The sequence below is a fragment of the Arachis hypogaea genome, chromosome 12, assembly GCF_003086295.3.
Source record: "Arachis hypogaea cultivar Tifrunner chromosome 12, arahy.Tifrunner.gnm2.J5K5, whole genome shotgun sequence".
Taxonomy (NCBI): Eukaryota; Viridiplantae; Streptophyta; class Magnoliopsida; order Fabales; family Fabaceae; genus Arachis; species Arachis hypogaea.
In genome coordinates, this window is record NC_092047.1 from 10,402,558 (window position 1) to 10,420,534 (window position 17,977).

A 17,977-nucleotide genomic window follows, 5' to 3' on the forward strand; every position below is an offset into this window, starting at 1 on the left:
TTTTCAAAGCTTCTGGAACATACTTAGTGGTGATGTGTTTCGAGCAGTTAAGAGCTTCTTTTCTGGGAGCAGAATCTTGAAGGGTTTTAACCACACTCAGATCTGTCTTATTCCCAAGATTTCTGATGCTAAATATATGACTCAGGTAAGACCAATAAGCCTATCTTCAGTCTTTTACAAGATTATCTTCAAAGTATTTGTACATAGGCTTCAGGGTATGATGAATAGACTAATTAGCCCTACGCAGAGTGCTTTTATTAAAGGCAGATTAATCTCTGATAATATCCTAATTGCTCACGAGTGTATGCATTACTTGAAGAACAAAAAAAGGGGTCTCGAAAATGAAATGGCGCTAAAATTAGATATGAGTAAGGCATATGAAATGGTGGAATGGCACTTTCTTTGGTTTATATTGGAGAAGTTTAGTTTTGACTCCCGATGGATCATGTGGATTCGAGAATTAGTGACAACTGTTTCTTATTCTGTTATTGTGGAAGGACAACCTTATGGTTTCTTCAAACCAAATAGAGGTATTCGACAAGGAGATCCTCTATCCCCCTATCTTTTTCTTTTCTGTGCAGAAGGTCTCTCCTTCTTGCTACACAAGGCAGAACAAAACAGACTAATTCAGGGTCTTCAGATACATAGGCGATGTCCCAAGGTCAACCACCTCCTATTTGCTGATGATTCCATCTTATTCTGTAAGGCTAATCCTGAAGCATGTTCAAATATCCTGCATTTATTGAATTCTTATGAGAGCATCAGTGGCCAGAGGGTAAATCTTAATAAATCTGCTGCATTCTTTAGCCACAACACTCCCTCCACTACTCGTACACTACTGGTTAACTCTATGAATATTAATCATATTGGGGCTCAGGATAAATACCTAGGTTTGCCTTCTACAGTCTCTAAATCGAAAAAGGCTTCTTTTAGTATGATCAAAGAAAAGATTCGAAAAAGAATCCAAGGGTGGAAGCGCAATCTTCTTTCGTCAGGTGGTAGACACATATTGCTTAAGGCAGTGGGAGAAGCTATTCCTATTTATACATTGTCTTGCTTCAAGTTGCCTGATGGTTTAATTTCGGAAATCCACTCTCTACTTTCTCAGTTCTGGTGGGGACAAAAAGGTTCTGAAAGGCGGATGGCTTGGATTAGCTGGGACACTATGACTCGCCCACGAAAAGAAGGAGGCCTTGGATTTAAAGATCTTAGAATCCAAAATCTGGCGCTTTTAGGCAAACAGTTTTGGCGACTTGTAACACAGCCTACTTCCTTATTATCCAAAATACTAAGAGGTAAATACTTTAGCAATGGTAATACTATAACGACAGAAATTGGAGTCTTACCTTCTTGGGGATGGAGGAGCATACTGGAAGGCCGAAAGATTGTTGAAAAAGGTCTTAATTGGGCTGTGGGTACTGGTGAGAATATCCGAACATTTGAGGATCCTTGGCTGCCTCCTCCGTATCCTTTAATGATTTCTGACATGCCAAATAGACAGGCTATTTCTGAGTTGGTTCCAAGAGTTAAAGATCTAATTACTGAAGATAGGAATTGGAATCAGAATCTCATTCAAGAATTATTTCCCCAAGACGTTGCAAACAGGATTTTGTCAGTTAAAATTCAGCAGTGTAGGGACAAATTGCAATGGGATTTGAACAAATCCAAGCAATATGATACAGCTTCAGGTTACAGAATTGGCTATTTATTTTACCATCCGCATCTGGAGCTTTGCCCTAATTATATGCAGCAGAAAAAGCCGTGGATTGATCTATGGAAGTTGAACTTGCCTCACAAAATTAAGCTATTTATCTGGAAAGCTCTCCATGGCCGACTTCCGGTGCTTGCTCAGATTTATCACCGCATCCCATCTATATCACCAATATGCCCCTGCTGTCATGAAGCAACGGAAACAGTCACTCATTGTTTAATCGATTGCTCTAGAATTAAAGACGTATGGTCTCAGAGTTATCTTCGTGACTGTCTTCCCCCTCAGAGTTCTAACGACTTTTGGACATGGTGGACTGCATCAACAGATATACTTAACCCGTTGAAGAATGCTGACCGTAATCCTCAATTGCTTGCCATCATTTGCTGGAACTGCTGGAAAGCTCACAACCAGTTGATTTTTGAAGGTTCTACTTCTATGCCGTCTGCCATTCTAGCAAGCTCTGTCAAGTTGCTCCGTGAAATCCAAAGAACTCCCAGTTTAGGTCGTCATCTCCATGAGGCAAGCTCTTAGTTGCATTCAATTGGATTTATCATTCTTTCTTCTTTAAGATTTTTCTTCGTTTTTCGACCACGGACCGTCGGATGAATACCATAAGTGTAGTGTTTTTGGGAAATCCCCACCTTTTATTATGCTGTCCTGTTTTTAGACATCTTTGTATTTCATTTTTTAATAATTAATGAAATATAACTTATTATCTTTGGAAAAAAAAAATTACATCACTATATATAGAAGAGCTTAATAAAATCTCAAATATTATTTTTTATTATAAACTATTTTTACATTTAAAATTATAATTTATCTTTATGTTTCTATTCAAACAATGCTTATTTAAAAAAAAAAAAAACTTTTTTGACAAAAGAATCTTTATCCAATAATTCCCAAACAGGCTCTAATATCGTAATTCCTTTTGAGTAATAAATTTATATTATTGGAAAATAAAGATCTATGTTATTGAATTACTTACAACAAAAGTATATATATTACTTGAGAATAAAAATCTGTATTATGATAACTTGATGGTAAAAAAAAATTCACACCTACCTTTTTTCTTTTTCTATTATATTATTATTACTATTTATAATTAAGTAATTAACCTTTACTTCATATTTTGTTGGATAAATATATCTAGTATTATTCTTCTATTTCAATGCAATATTTTTACTTTTTATAATCTATTTTTAATAAAAAAAAATGAAATAATCTCTACAGAAAAAAATGTAAAATAATTAAACTAATAGTTAATATGAATAGAATAGAAAAATGTAAGCTCGCTCACTTTGTTTAAGAGTAGTCCAACTCCTAATAGTTTTTTTAATTTGTGGTGTATTTAAATTTTATTAAAAATTTATCGTTAATTAATAAATTATTATATACATAAAATAAAATTTAATTTAAAAATATATTATTAATTAACAGATTATACAGTGAGAAATGTTAGAAGGTCAGTAATTTTGGTATTTTGTAACCATTAATTGGTCATTAATAGTGTTTTTAATAATATGAGATTACATCTAATGATAAAAAATTACTCACTTTTATTTTGATGGTTAAGTGTTGGCCAAAAAACACAAAAATTGCTGACCCTAGACTTTTTCTTATATAATATTCAAATTTTTAAGCTGACATTTATTTAGAACACCACACTCGTTATAGAGTTTCAGACTGAGATCACAAACGCTATACGTCTCCGTCTGTTACTCTGATTAGCTGCACAACCACCAACTAACCCACTAAAGAGTCATCAATGGCGCACAAACCTTCTTCTTCTTCTTCTCTGTGTGCGTCTCCATCACTTAAAGTTTCTGAGGAAATGGACCCTCAACATGCTGAAGAGACCTTGCGCTTCTTCACCGTTATGGGTGCCGCCACTCCTGTCCCAGATCCCTGCAACGCGCGTGGATTCTTCGACGATTTCCTTCGCAGCTTCATCACCGTTGATCTCATCCAACGGGGACGAATCACTTGCACTATCCTCGCCAAACCCCCTATCTGTGTACGCAACTCAACACATTCTTCTATCTGCTTTCAATTATTGTGTTGTTCATGTTTTTACACTGATTCTAGCTGAGGAAATTAGAATATTAAAATTGCTGAATTTAATGTTCCGGATCTTATACATTGAAATGCGAGTATACGATGCAATCTCAAGAATTAGTAAACAATTTAGAAAGTTTGATGCTCATTCGTGAGTAGAAATGAAGTATTTATGCATTATTGGTGTTGTTTGAGCAAAATTAGGTAGCTTCGGTTACTAATCTCCAACGAAAATGGAGATAGTGTAACGGTAGAGACTTGTCTTCTGTGTCCCTTTTTCTTGGGAGGTTCAAAATTTTACTTATAAATCATCTCTGAGACATGACTCTTCTGTTGCTCTATCTTTGAAGTGTAGAAATTATCCAAATAATTTTTGAGACTAGGGGAAATTTTAGAGTGTTCTCGGTTTCCATTTTTATTTTCTGGTTAATTCAGTCTCTTATATCTTAGGACAGTAAGCAAACGCTACCTTACTAACCTTAGGGCTTTTAAGTTTTAACTTGTTGGTTGAACTTGGGGATTGCTATAATTAGTTGAAATGCTTCATGTCGGAAATGTGATGTTTTGTTTCTGTGTTCAAAGTTCAACTATAAAACTGTTATGTGATTTTCAATGAAGATTTGTTGTTCCTTATTTTCTTGATTGGAATTGTAGAATGGGTATGGAACACTCCATGGAGGGGCCGTTGCGTCCTTGGTTGATATTTTATCCCATGCTTGTGCTAGAACTGTTGTTGCAGAGGACAAGGAGCTTTTCCTCGGAGAAACTAGCATTTCTTACCTCTCTGCCACTCCAATAGATGTAAGCTCCTTATTTCTTTATTTTTCTATGAGCCTTGCTAGGTGGTCAATAGTCTTTTGGACAATATGTAACCAACACTCAAAAAGAGTGCAAAATATAATGATTTGTGTGTGCATGCTTTTTGTCAATCTATGTGTGCAAACTCTGTAATGTGGGTGCAAATTATACTATTCATGTTTGCATGTGTGTATGCAAAATCTGATAGAATGTCAAAAGTTTGGTGTGTTAGTGCCTCTAGAATTTCTGTTTTTGTATTTCATCGACTAACTACCTACCAGGGGACTTGTGGTTCACATTCTTACCACCCAGGGTAATTCTTCGCAAATAGTCACTTAGTCACAACCTCGATGCAATGTTGGTTGTCTTGGTGATGGTGACTTACATTGACATTTGCCATATGCCTCTTAACAGTTCATGTAATGTAACACTTGGATGAAGAGCATATAAGCTGCAATGTGCAGTTTAAAGAAACAGCACATTAAATCATGGATTCATCATAACTGCCTAATTACTTTCTGATTGGTGGTTTGACCCTTTGAAATGTAAACGGTTTATGCAGGAAGAAGTGGTAGCTAATGCTTCAGTGGTGAAGAGTGGAAGAAATTTGACTGTAGTTGCACTTGACTTCAAGCTCAAGAAAACTGGAAATTCTGTCTATATTTGTCATGCTACCTACTATAACATGCCAGCTTCTAGTCTATGATTATGAACATATAGCTTTCAGGTGCAAGTGGCTCTATAGATTCATATTGATTGTCATACCAAAATCCTTAAGATGAATTAGCCTATTCATAATGTTCTACTTCCCTTTGTTAATTCCAATGGGATTATCCTCTTTTAGTGATAATTTACAAAACAAATATGAAATATTGTCAAACATATGATGTGGCAACCTAGAATAGTAGTGTATTACACATGAAATTTTGTATTATAAAGTTTTTTTGTTATTAACTGAGATGTAAGCACGTCATTGTAAAAACCATTCTAATCATGTCAATAGTTTTTAAAATTTATATTAACTTTTTAAATATATTTTAAATAATACACATATCATTCATGTAGTAATATTTTACTTACCATTCAATAATGTATGAACGTTACCAAAAAGGCAAAAACCAAACCTTTTAGATAATTATTAAGGGTAAATTTCCTTTACAAGTGCAAATTTGCATAGATGATGAATTGATGATGGTTGAAACTAAAAAACCTGAGAAATCTAAGCAAGGAAAACATATCATTAATCAAACAGATATATTACAAACAATGGGGCACATGTTTACATGCACATCATATAAACACCTTTGTGTTGTCAAAAACTGAGCCACAGATAATGAAAAATGTTTCTATACACCCTAACGTGCATCAAAAGCAATATCGTCTCTGCGCCACAAAATCATTTACACAGTTTTGTAATGCCTTGATTGCCTTCCCTCTCCTAAGCATGGCTTCACTGCCAATCTTTCCTATGACCTGGTATTGGCTCTTCATATCCATGCCAAGCTTTTCTGCTAATAAATGATCCTGAAGCAGAACATATACAACAATGGTATGGAAAAGTAAATTGAAATAGCGAATACAAGCAAGAAAATGTCCTACAAGCACAAGGCTACAATTCAAAGTGCTTCTGGTTTAACTAAAATGCTAATATTTCATTTTTCATAGAGTTCTACATTTTTAAGGTAGCATTTTATTACTGTCCATAGAAGAGAAAGAGAAGCTGGGGTAAAAAGTATGTTTGGATAACTGATATAAACAAAAGCTTAAATAGAGATATACAAGAGACATGTCTTGGACAGTTTTTTAGCCATTTTCTGTACTTTCAAAATGCGTGTAATTCCAGTTATACCATGACAAATTTGCAAAAAATTTTAATTTCAATTTCAATTTTGAAAGGAATGACGAGAACAAATCATAATTTGCATACCATATTAACATAACCTAACATTGGTTTACGAAAAGATGGCATTGACAAAGGCCTCTGCATCAAAGGGTTGAAGGTCTTCTACACGTTCACCAACACCCACAAATTTAACAGGGATTCCAAGCTCATCAACAACACTGACCTGACAACAGATATCAGTGTCTTACAATTTCAACATGATCGCCCCAGCAAAAATAAATAATATTAGATTTGTTGAGCCCTAAAATAGTAGAGATCAGTAAGATGAAATGAAGAGAATACCACACAGCCGCCTCTTGCAGAACCATCCAGCTTGGTCAAAATTAAACCCGTAACACCTACAACCTGCACATTGGAGGTTTTAGCGTTGAAACAGTTTAGGTAACAACTAACATCGAATTGATTTGGAAATATTAAGGGGCAATAATCACACTACACCCTAAAAAGCTAATATGTGATAGACAATTCATTGGGTCACGGTTTGATAAAAGATGTAAGCACGGGAAGGGACAGAATGAAGTTTATTATTCCTATTAGTAGAACTTCGAACTCGTCAGACAAATCCAATTCAAAACATAAACTAGTGTTTACCTCATTGAACTCTCTTGCCTGTGGCAGCATATTCAAACCTGTAGTTCCATCCAGAACCAGTAGGATCTCCTGCAGACATCATCAATGCCCTCACATCGCATTATTAGAGAGAGAGAGAGAGAGAGAGAGAGAGAGAGAGAGAGAGAGAGAGAGAGAGAGGCAACTCAGGTAAGAAAGAAGTTATTGTTAGTGTCAGCCCATGAGGAATTAAAAATGTCAAAAGCGCACAATCTTGTTGAACAGGGTTAAACAAGTCATTTAGATGAAACACAGATTGTAAGAAAATACAGATATAGAGAGTTTTTGTACATTAACAAAGATTGTAAGTACTATAATGGCTCATCAAATTCTGTCTGGAAGTCTAAAAGCTTACCCCTCAGAGCCTCATATGAATAAAACTTGGGAAATCACTTTCAAATCATAAGTTCATCTATCACCAGAAGTAAAATGCGTGTAAAAAGAGCAAAAAGTAACTGCCAAAAACTTGGACTTACATTAGGGGCACCAGCAACGACTTTGCTCACTGCCTTTTTACAAGAAATCAATTCTTCCATTAGGCTGTAATTAGTGTGTAAACCTGACAATTCAAAGTGAACAGCAGCATTAGTATTACAAACAATCAAGTAGTTCATGAAAATACAAAATAGCTATCTGTAAAATTTCGCACTTACGTCCAGATGTATCGCATAAAACAATATCGAAACCTAGTTCTTTTCCCTTTTTCACAGCTTGTGTAAGCACTGCAAGTAAAACAATATAGTAACAACTATAGATATAACAATAAAGACTAAGAAACAAATTTAATCGAATTTTTTAAAAAATAAAATCAAATAAAGTAAGAAATGAAGTTATGTGAAAAAGAATGAACAGAAGATCTGGTGGTAATTGAGTGAACTCTAACTTCATTTGTACCTGATGATGCTTTGGCTTTCTCTGATTCAGCCCTAACAATCTCACAATCAGTCCTTTCAGCCCATATCTCTAGCTGATCACCAGCAGCTGCTCTAAATGTATCACCAGCAGCCATCAGTATCTGGTTGATTTTTAAAGATACAAACAGAGAACCAGCATTAACCATCATATCCTAACTAGTCATGGCATAAACCAAACTCAAGTAACATAATCTAACCTTTGCCCCTTCTTTCTTCAGTCTATACGCCAGCTTTCCTGCATGAAAGAGCTGTCATGTTCGCATGCTTTTAAATTTCTAAACTGTTTGCCTCTGCTTCATATCTTAAAAGAATTGGAGTTTTTAAGCACTAGTTACACTATAACAGCATCAACGACCAAACCTTAACCTATTAGTTACTCTATGCCATAAAAGTTTAATATTTTTCCAACCTCACCAAACACAATAAACTTTTAGATTATAAGTTTGTTCATAGGAGAGAAAGATAAAAGAAAATTGCGTTTCATAGCAATTTTTGGTTTCATTACAAGGCAAATAATAGGGTAATTTCTTAAGTCTTTTTCTTACCCAGAGATGTTGTCTTTCCACCACCATTAACACCAACTATCATTATTACAGCTGGCTTCCTGAAGATAACAAATTAATCCAATATAAAGCACAAAATTGGCAACTAATAAAAATTGGTGTCTCATAACAATGTCAAAATCAAAAGTTAAATAGCCCTCTCACCTGAATCCAAGTTGAAGTTCAGTTTTTCTCCCCTTGGTCGTCAACAAATCCAAGACATTCTGTTTCAGTGCTTCCTAAAGCCATTCAAATCCATGCATAACATATTTCATGTCACAAAATTTGAAATTCCCTGGTATATTAAGTAATATATATATAAAATGATCACAGTGCAAGGATTTTCTTCTATCAGAGAGTGTGTGCTGATTGAAATGATACCTTTATCTCAGTGCCTGATTTGAGCTTCCCTGACAATATATCCTCACGCAAATTCTCCACTATCTTAATAGTGATTTTTGGTCCAAAATCAGACACCAAAAGAGCCTGAACACAAAATGAACACATCAAATCATAAACTTAAATAGTAAATAATAAAAACCATTTTCTTTTTCAAATAACATTACATTACGCATTTTATTATTTTAGGAGCTTTTCAATTTCGTAAGAAGCAAAACCTCTTCGAGCTCGTCGAGTACTCGATCGGTGTCGGAGAGATTCCAATAGAGAAGAAGCTCGTCGATGACGGCGAGGTTTTTCCGCGTCTTCGTGAACCCGCCGGAGAATATCTTCTCGACATCGCTCTTCGCCTTCTCCTTTATTAGCCTCCCAAGCTTCGTGAAGAATCCGGTTTGACCAGCCATACACCTGAACCGCCCACCCAAATCGGGAACCGAACCGAGTTTCCCGGTACGGAAGAACGCGAATTGCCGTTGAGATTTATAAAAAGGTCTCGAGATTACTGAAGAGTAAGACGCGCACATCGAAGAAGAAGAAGAAGAAGCCATTTTTTGCCTTCTTCACAGCGTTTCACTTCACTGAACCCAAACAAGTAAGAAGAAAAAAGATAAAGCTAAACGGCGTCGTTTCAGTTTATTTTAAATATCTGGCTTATAAAGCGGCGTCGTTTCGGGGATAAGAGAGTTAGCTATTTTGAAAAACGAGAGAAACCCAAATCCACAACCCACTCACTCACCCAGGGCTCGTCCTTTGCAATATACAGCCTCAGAAACGAGGAATCAATCAGCCAGAAATCGTCGAAGATCGCCGCCGTCTCTGCTCGGTGCTCGCCTCTTCACTCATTGATCGCGGTCGCTCTCTTGCCGTCGCTCATCTCTACGGTGAGCACTTCACTGGTTTCACCGCTTGTGCTTGCTTATGAATTATGAAGAAAAGATAAGGAAACGTAACCTCAGGTTATTTTCTCTTTAATTTTTTTTATGATTTAATTTATGTTAAAAGATGATTTCATGAGTCATGATGAGTCAAGCTATAATTTTAAGGTTTTTATTTATATTTTTATATGTTGGATTATTTTTTTTTATATCTTAATGAGCCAGCATTTTTTTTAGTTTTAGATAATAAATTGGACCCAATCAATGAACTTAAGTGTTATAACCAAATGTTCTGAAAAGATGAGACCGGTTTAACCGCGAATCGACAGTATTAACGGTGCGGTCAGGTATATAAAACCGACAATCAGAAAATCGGCTAAAAACCGTTGAACCGGACGAGAACTGACCGGTCAGACCGAACCGGAACCCGGCCGGTTCACACAAAAAGGGAAGCTCCTTCGTTTCTTTCTCCCGTTCTCCCTTTCTTTCTTTCAGTCAGAGAACTCACAAACCTAACCACAAAACCCTAGCACTGTAAGCCTATACCACCGCCCCAAAGAGGGGGCATACTGCTGCCGTCCGTCGCACTCAGAGTTCGCCATCCGTCATCTAGCTTCCCTCGTGCTCCAAGTCTTCAACCCCTGTTCGCTGTCACCGATCGCGGTTGCTTCCTCGAGCTCGGCGTCCGTCGTCTTTGTCTGCTCAGCCACGCTTCCGTCGCCGTTTGTTTGCCGTTCACGTTCGCGTCTTCGTTCGCGTTCGCTCGGCGTTCACCGTTCGCGTTCACTCGTTGTTCACCGTTCGAGTTCGCGTTCGTCTGGAAGCCACGTTGCTCTGCTTCAAACTCTGCGACCAACCCGCGTGCTCCACTCGTCGAACTGCTCTCTGTTGTCCCCGCCGTGAGTTCCCTAAACCAGCCACCAGACAATACACTCACACAACAGACAACACCAATACTCTTCTTCAAACTCTGCAACTTCTGATTTCTACTACAATAAGTAATTATTTGATTTGGTAGTGGTTTGGATTTTTTCATAGATTAAATTAAAGTTACAATAGTTTTGTTCTCTTCTCTATCACATTGAAATTAAGCTTTGGATTCTCTTATTTCATTTTAATTTTACCGCACGCAACATGTTTGATGAAATGCTTTAACCATATTTCTGATTGGTTTTATAATTTTTAGCTTTTATAATTTCTCAGTCAAGGTTAGTGGTCTGAACTCTGAAATTTCAAATTACTCAAATATGCAATTTCTGAAATTAGGGATTTGTGAATCTGAACTCTGAAGTTAGTGATTGATTTCTGATATGTTACTGATTCTGTTCTAATATGTGCTTTTGTTACTGATTTGTTACTGATTCTGAAATTGAGTAATGGATTTGTTACTAATTCTGTTCTATGGTCTTATGGATGATTATTGGATTTCTAGCCGTTCTATTGCTGTTTTTAATTTGGATTATGATTTATTGAATTTAGTTACGGATGAAAGTATTAATCAAGAAGCAGTTGCTTATAATGCCTGTTTGAGTAATAATTAGTCTGCCAATCCTCCTAATTCAAATGATTCTGCTAATCCTAATCCACTTAGTTCGAATAATAGTCAGTCACAAGGTTCTAATTTATGGATTTTGATGATTGATAAATCTTCATGTTGGTTTTTAATATTTAGATATTTCTTTTTGCTATTTAACTTTTGAGATTGTATTTTGATAAGATCACACTTTGTTGTTGAATGCTAATTTTTGTTGTTGAATGCCCTGTTTGTTGCTGAATGATAATTTTTGTTGCTGAATGCTGAATGCTGAATGCTGTTGGTAATGGTGTTTTTGCTGCTGAATGTCCTGCTGTTTTTATTTCTTTGTTTGTTGCTGAATGTTGGTGGCAGAATTTAGATATGCTCATGTTGATAATTTTTTTATTTTTCAATGTGCTATGGCTAGTCTTTAATTTCGTATCTGGTTATGGATACTTCTTTGTTTTGTAGTTGCTGGTTTTGCTTTGATTTGTAGTTGGTTTTGCTTTGATTTGTAGTTGCTGGCTCCTAATTATTGCTGGTTTTGCTGGCTTTGTTTGTTGCTAAATGTTGGTGGCAGAATTTAGATATGGTCATGTTGATAATTTTTTGATTTTTCATTGTGCTGTGGCTGGTCTTTAATTTTGTTTTAATTAATAAAACTTTTATTAATTTCAGTTATGGATAATAGTATTAATTAAATAGAGATTAATAAAACTTTTATTAATTTCGAATGATGCTGCTAATCCTAATCCTAATCCACCGAAGCAAATTTGCAACAAGTTCTTATGGATTTTGAATTTGTATTTTGATAAGATCATATGGATTAGGTTGATGATATTTTATGTAGTGTTTTAAATTTCGAAGATATTTTAAGATTTATATTATACTATAATTATATTTTAGGATGTTTATTTATAATTTATTTATTATTTTATTTTAAAACGGTTTTTCCGGTTGAACCACTGGTTGGACTGGTTGGACCAGTGAACCAGTGACTAGAACGGTTCGATGATCGATCCGGTTCTCAAAACCTTGGTTATAACTTATAAGATAGTGCAGTAGCTTTTTTTATTTTTTTTTTCTTTTTAGATTATAAAAAATAAATCCAATTTTACTATTTGATTTTTAAATATAATTATAAATTTTTTAAATATAATTATAAAATAATTTTAAAACCAATTTAATTGGTTCGGTTCGGGTTCGAACGGGTAATCGGGTACCCCTCGGGTACCCGCTACCCATGCTCACCCCTACCTAAATTATTTATTAGTTGAATGTGAAATTTTATTAAAATTTCATGTTAAATTATTATTTTTAGATATTTAAAAATTTATATTAATTATTTATTTAATTAAGTTTAATCATGATTCAATTCCGGTTGAATCGTTAAATCAGTTATTCCATTGGTTTATTGATGGATTTGGTTCTCAGATTTTGACACAGAAGCTAAACCGCTGCGTTTTAAGGTAAAACGCTCTTCTTCATTCTTCAAGCATACACTTGCACTATCTTCGCTGTTCGCTCCTCAAAACAGTGAGTTCGTGCTTCCTCCAAGATAAGGTGAGCTTCAAAATCTCCTTTTTCGGGTTTTTTTTCTTAATGATTGGAAAATAGGTTCCTTTTGTAGTTGAATTTAAATTGTTTTCTTCGGTGCTATTTGTGCTGTTCACAGGACTTTTTTGGTGTATTGTTAAGCACCTAACCCAGCTAAATGTGTTGTTTTATTTATATATTCTGTCAATTTTATTGAAGGTTTTTGCATTTCCTTGCTATTATGAAGCTCATAAAGGATTGACGTTTATGTGCTTATTGATTGGCGTTAATAAAGTTAGGAACTGGGAAAGACAAGATTTTGTTGTTGTTGGGTTGCATGCTCAAAACCTGGTTGTGTTTTGGTTTGATTTTCTTTTTGTTTGGATGACAAGGTGAAAAAGTATGGAAGGGTTATTGAATTCTATGTTTCACCAAAGTTGTTTGAAACCCTTTGGTTTCACTCCAAGGCTTGGTTGTGGTTGCACTTTCCCAGTGATCACAAGAACCGGGTATTTGAATAGGAAACTTAAGCCGTTTATCTTGAGAAGTGATTGCACTAGGTTAGGTAGAGACACCGGTACTGGCTCCAGGGGAGCTAGCATTGGTGCAGTGAAGGATAATGATGATAGAGGAGAGGAATCTGATGTGGATTGGGAATCGGAGTTCATCGGGGAACTTGATCCGTTTGGTTACCGGGCTCCCAAGAAGAGGGTGAAAGAGCAGAAGTCTAAGCTGCTTGAAGACACTGATGGAATGGATTGGTGTGTGAGGGCAAGGAAGATGGCAGTTAGGTCGATTGAAGCAAGGGGCATGGCTCAAATGATGGAGGATTTGGTTGCCTCCAAGAAGAAAAAGAAAAAGGCTAAGAAGAAAGTTGAAACCAAGAAGAAGATTGTTGAGAAATTTGAGCATATAGATGATCTTGATGTTGATTATACCTCCGAGGAAGACTTCATGCTGCTGGAGAATCCAGAAACAATCGATGATGTTGGTGTTTTGAAAAGGAAGGTGAGTTCGCTGGCCGGTGGAATGTTTTTAGAGAGGAAGGAGAAAAGCATGGAAGAGTTTGTAAATAAGCTATCCCAATTCTCTGGGCCTTCTGATCATCGGAAAGAAATCAATTTGAATAAAGCAATTGTAGAAGCACGGACTGCAGAGGATGTATTGGATGTTACTGCTGAGACAATTGTTGCTGTTGCAAAAGGTCTAAGCCCCTCGCCTCTTTCCCCTTTGAACATTGCTACTGCCCTTCATCGCATCGCTAAGAATATGGAGAAAGTTTCTATGATCACAACTCGAAGGCTGGCTTTCGCCCGACAAAAAGAGATGTCTATGCTTGTGGGGATTGCAATGACAGCCTTACCTGAATGCTCGGCACAAGGAATCTCTAATATATCTTGGGCATTATCCAAAATTGGAGGCGAACTGCTATATTTTTCAGAGATGGATAGGATTGCGGAGGTCGCAATGACCAAGGTTGGGGAATTCAACTCTCAAAATGTTGCTAATATTGCAGGTGCTTTTGCCTCAATGCAACACTCTGCTCCTGAACTTTTTTCAGAGTTGTCGAAGAGGGCTTCTGACATAATTCACACCTTCCAAGAGCAAGAACTAGCACAGCTTTTGTGGGCTTTTGCGTCTCTATATGAGCCTGCTGAAATTGTATTTGATTCTTTAGACAGTGTCTTCGCTGATCATTGCCAACTGAAAGCTCGCAATGGTGAAAACACACCAAATAATTATGGTCAGATCAGTGTCAATAGAAGTGGTGTCTCAAATGGATCTCTTGATTTTCCTACACTCACTTTAAGTAGGGATCAGCTTGGAACTATAGCTTGGTCCTATGCTGTCTTCAGACAATTGGATAGGAGTTTCTTCTCGCATATCTGGAAAACCCTAAGCCACTATGAGGAGCAAAGGATTTCAGAGCTATATAGAGAGGATATCATGTTCGCTTCTCAAGTTCATCTTGTAAACCAGTGCTTGAAGCTTGAATTCCCCCATCTTCAGTTATCATTATGCCATGAGCTTGACGAAAAAGTTGCTCGTGCTTGTAGAACTAAAAGGTTTAATCAGAAGATAACATCATTGTTTCAGAAAGATGTTGGGCGTCTTCTTGTTAATACTGGCCTTAATTGGGTCAAAGAATATGTGGTGGACGGGTACACATTGGATGCTGTGATAATTGATAAGAAACTAGCTTTGGAGATTGACGGTCCAACTCATTTCTCTAGAAATATTGGTATGTATAATTTTTTGTTTCATAAATTAAATTTGTAATCTTATTCTTATACTATGCTAAGTGTTTTCAGAATAGTATAACACTAGGAAAACACTAAGTTATTTGGAGAAGGGACAAAAGTTGTGACTCTACTCTCAATCTCAATTTCTTAGTGTCTCTGTATTTTTGCATTTTCCATTCTAAACTCGGCCGTATTCTCTTAGATATATTTTAACTATTTTCTTTTTTCCTATTTACTTGATATAGGTGTGCCTTTGGGACATACCATGCTAAAACGTCGATACATTACTGCTGCTGGGTGGAAAGTTGTATCATTATGCTATCAAGAGGTGAGCTCTCTTATACATGTTACTCAATCAGAATATGTACAGGCTTTGTAATTTGATAAGAATAAGAATCATGAATTTGTGTGTAGAGAATTTGGTAACATATATGTTGTTCATTGTAGTGGGAGGAACTTGAAGGATCATCCCAACAATTGGAGTACCTTAGAAGCATTCTCAAAGATCACTTAAACGAAGGAATTGCCAACACTACATTGACTGAGGTAAAGTGAATAATTCATCATCAAATGTTCCTCACTTCTTTTTGAAGCATTAGGAAGATATACAAAACTTAGACTGATCATGTTTCCTGTTGAGAAATTAGTATAGGGGATGTATATTTGCCAGAAATATTAAATCTCAAAAGCATATAAATGCCATAATTCTTTTTCCCCATTATTAATTTACATTGAAGATTTTTTTTTCTATTCAATAAAAGAGAATTGGGAAGAAATAGTACTAAGGATAGATGCTCCAATAACATGGTTGAGGGACTAATGAAAGTAATGTATGGTGAATCTCAAAGAATGCTAAGCGTAGACACTTTGGTTACTCGTATGTTATCTACTATTGAATAGAGTGTGGATCTAATTCAAGCGGGGTCAACATCTCATCCAATGGTGGATATGGTGTCGAAATCAAGAGACTATTCAACACCCTATCTTACACACGTATGATCATGTATGGAGTGACATTATCAAAATAAAAATGCTATTTGTACACCAAAATCAGCCACTAAAATCAGCCACCAATATATTTATGTATAAATACATGTGTAGTTTAATTTATTTTCAATATGTATTTTTTTGCCAAGAAGCAATAGCTCAAATGGCATAGTCTCCACATACTCAATTAAGAAGTTGCGGGTTCGAGTCTCCATATCTTCGGTAAAAAAAAAAAAATATGTATTTTATCTTGGTGGCTGATTTTGGTGTACCCGTAACATAGTCTTTATAAAAAATATGAGTGATAGTATCATTTCCCTCGTATGTATACATACGAATTTTCTAACCAAATTGAGCCTACATGGGGAGGATCGAGTACTGTCAACAATGAGTTAACTTATGTATCTTGATGGAGATTATCTAATAAGAAGATGATGTAGGTAATTAGTTATATACTTATATTTCTTTCCTTTGATAAATTGTTCTAGCATTTTTGTTTTCCTTGGAGAGGCTGCATCGAACTTATTAAACTGAACCAATCAAGCATTACTAAGGGAACCACTTCCAGGCATCTAAGATCTAACTAGCATGCAAATTAACCATATATGTTTAAGACTTAAGAGGGGAAGTGAATGTTACGTTTATAAGAGATGTCAATGTCACATTTTACCATATGTGTTTACCTAATAGAAGTGTGTATGATACTCTAACCATATGAGAGTTCAATGTAACTTACTTTGAAACGAACAAAACATGCTCGCCAAGTCTCCCTTGAAATTTCTTATCAATTATTTTTTTTTTTATTTTTTTTTTTTGTGTAAATTGCTATCATAATGCTTGTGCATTCATCTAATGGTTGGTACTTTCTCCTTAACAACCACTTGTCAAATTATTAAGTCTAATACTAATAAACCCAATTATGTCAAAATCCATATCCAAGGCAAGGAACCATCCTTGAAACACCATTCACATTTTCCAAATAACCATTCTCCATATAAAATTCCAAAATTTGTCTCAACAAACATTCTCAAACTTGCAATCTAGTATTTGTCTCAAAGCTAGTAAGCTTCGAGGTAGTGTGTGTACAAGGAACAAGTCATGCTATGTTCCCCCAACAACAACGGTAGTTGACTCGGCTTGCAGAAAATACCTACAATTCTCATTTCAAAACACAACAAAAAACACTTTTTTCTACCGTTGGATTGGAAATCTACTTTGCAAGAGGGCTTACTATTACTCTAAGAGTAGCATAATAGCGCCAAAAATAATTGACCTGCGTGCTCTACGTGCAAGCGGAAAAAACTTTATTGTGAAATTTTTTTATGTTACCGACAAATTAAAATATTTAAAAAAAAAAGGTTAGTACATAATCTCCATATTTACACTTGTCAAAAATTAAGTGTATTCTTAAAGTATCCCTCACCGGCATATATTACAAATTTAATTTTCACAAAGGTTGTGCTTTAATATTTATATAAGCCAAATATATTTGGCAAATATCTATATAGTTATTTTTTTATTAATTATATCAGAGTAGCTAGACATCCTTTAAATATTTTTCTTGATTTTTTGAACTACTAATATTGTAAAAATAGGTATTTAAATTAAGTAAATAATAATAAATTTTTAAAAAATTGACTAATTTAATCTTAAGTAGTATTTTTTAATTATATATAAAAAATAAAATTAAACCAAATTACTCATAAAATTGTTTTACGCTAATATTACATAATAACAAGCAACTATCAAAACTAATAAAACAACTGTCTGATAAAAAAATAAAAAAGAAAAAAAATTTCCAACATGTTATGGATAAGAATAATTTTTAGTGTAATTTAAGAACAAGTAAATGAGTATTTCATTTTAGTGAAGACTTACGTACAGATTTA

The 17,977-nt window shown here is 35.3% G+C and overlaps 3 protein-coding genes across 11 annotated transcripts; 2 read left to right on the forward strand and 1 right to left on the reverse strand.

Annotated features, from left to right (window-relative positions):
• The first annotated feature begins 3,360 nt into the window (after positions 1 to 3,360).
• On the forward strand, positions 3,361 to 5,518 carry LOC112726798 (uncharacterized). Its single transcript, XM_025776314.2, has 3 exons — positions 3,361 to 3,725; positions 4,421 to 4,567; positions 5,127 to 5,518. The coding sequence occupies exons 1-3, from the start codon at positions 3,477 to 3,479 to the stop codon at positions 5,268 to 5,270; spliced, it is 540 nt and encodes a 179-aa protein (XP_025632099.1). The 5' UTR covers positions 3,361 to 3,476; the 3' UTR covers positions 5,271 to 5,518.
• Positions 5,519 to 5,782: 264 nt separating this feature from the next.
• On the reverse strand, positions 5,783 to 9,846 carry LOC112726800 (cell division protein FtsY homolog, chloroplastic). Of its 2 annotated transcripts, XM_025776321.2 has the most exons (13): positions 9,668 to 9,846; positions 9,150 to 9,509; positions 8,914 to 9,018; positions 8,698 to 8,771; positions 8,536 to 8,594; positions 8,188 to 8,225; positions 7,971 to 8,091; positions 7,730 to 7,798; positions 7,553 to 7,635; positions 7,059 to 7,127; positions 6,750 to 6,812; positions 6,492 to 6,630; positions 5,783 to 6,088 (listed from the first exon to the last, which is right to left on the reverse strand). In XM_025776321.2, the coding sequence occupies exons 2-12, from the start codon at positions 9,477 to 9,479 to the stop codon at positions 6,517 to 6,519; spliced, it is 1,125 nt and encodes a 374-aa protein (XP_025632106.1). In that variant the 5' UTR covers positions 9,480 to 9,509; positions 9,668 to 9,846; the 3' UTR covers positions 5,783 to 6,088; positions 6,492 to 6,516. The 2 variants fall into 2 exon arrangements, with proteins under 2 accessions (XP_025632106.1, XP_025632107.1); XM_025776322.3 differs by lacking the exon at positions 9,668 to 9,846 and having other exon boundaries at positions 5,783 to 6,072; positions 9,150 to 9,479.
• LOC112726799 (RAP domain-containing protein, chloroplastic) lies at positions 9,613 to 15,819 on the forward strand. Of its 8 annotated transcripts, none has more exons than XM_025776316.3 (5): positions 9,613 to 9,887; positions 12,757 to 12,885; positions 13,078 to 15,100; positions 15,347 to 15,429; positions 15,549 to 15,819. In XM_025776316.3, exons 3-5 carry the CDS (start codon positions 13,261 to 13,263, stop codon positions 15,654 to 15,656), a joined length of 2,031 nt encoding a protein of 676 aa, XP_025632101.1. In that variant the 5' UTR covers positions 9,613 to 9,887; positions 12,757 to 12,885; positions 13,078 to 13,260; the 3' UTR covers positions 15,657 to 15,819. The 8 variants fall into 8 exon arrangements, with proteins under 8 accessions (XP_025632101.1, XP_025632103.1, XP_072064841.1 ...); XM_025776318.3 differs by having other exon boundaries at positions 9,668 to 9,812; XM_072208740.1 differs by having other exon boundaries at positions 9,671 to 9,812; positions 13,251 to 15,100.
• Positions 15,820 to 17,977: the final 2,158 nt, after the last annotated feature.

Bases quoted from the DNA above. Each gene is read 5' to 3' on its own strand.
- LOC112726800 (XM_025776321.2), bottom strand. From the start codon at position 9,479: ATGGCTTCTTCTTCTTCTTCTTCGATGTGCGCGTCTTACTCTTCAGTA. The intron at 7,128-7,552 runs GTAAGTCCAAGT...TGATGTCTGCAG, and splicing joins TCGTTGCTGGTGCCCCTAAT to GAGATCCTACTGGTTCTGGA. The intron at 6,631-6,749 runs GTATTCTCTTCA...ATCTGTTGTCAG, and splicing joins CTGCAAGAGGCGGCTGTGTG to GTCAGTGTTGTTGATGAGCT.
- LOC112726798 (XM_025776314.2), top strand. From the start codon at position 3,477: ATGGCGCACAAACCTTCTTCTTCTTCTTCTCTGTGTGCGTCTCCATCA. The intron at 3,726-4,420 runs GTACGCAACTCA...TTGGAATTGTAG, and splicing joins TCGCCAAACCCCCTATCTGT to AATGGGTATGGAACACTCCA. The intron at 4,568-5,126 runs GTAAGCTCCTTA...CGGTTTATGCAG, and splicing joins TCTCTGCCACTCCAATAGAT to GAAGAAGTGGTAGCTAATGC.
- LOC112726799 (XM_025776316.3), top strand. From the start codon at position 13,261: ATGGAAGGGTTATTGAATTCTATGTTTCACCAAAGTTGTTTGAAACCC. The intron at 15,101-15,346 runs GTATGTATAATT...TACTTGATATAG, and splicing joins TCATTTCTCTAGAAATATTG to GTGTGCCTTTGGGACATACC. The intron at 15,430-15,548 runs GTGAGCTCTCTT...TGTTCATTGTAG, and splicing joins TATCATTATGCTATCAAGAG to TGGGAGGAACTTGAAGGATC.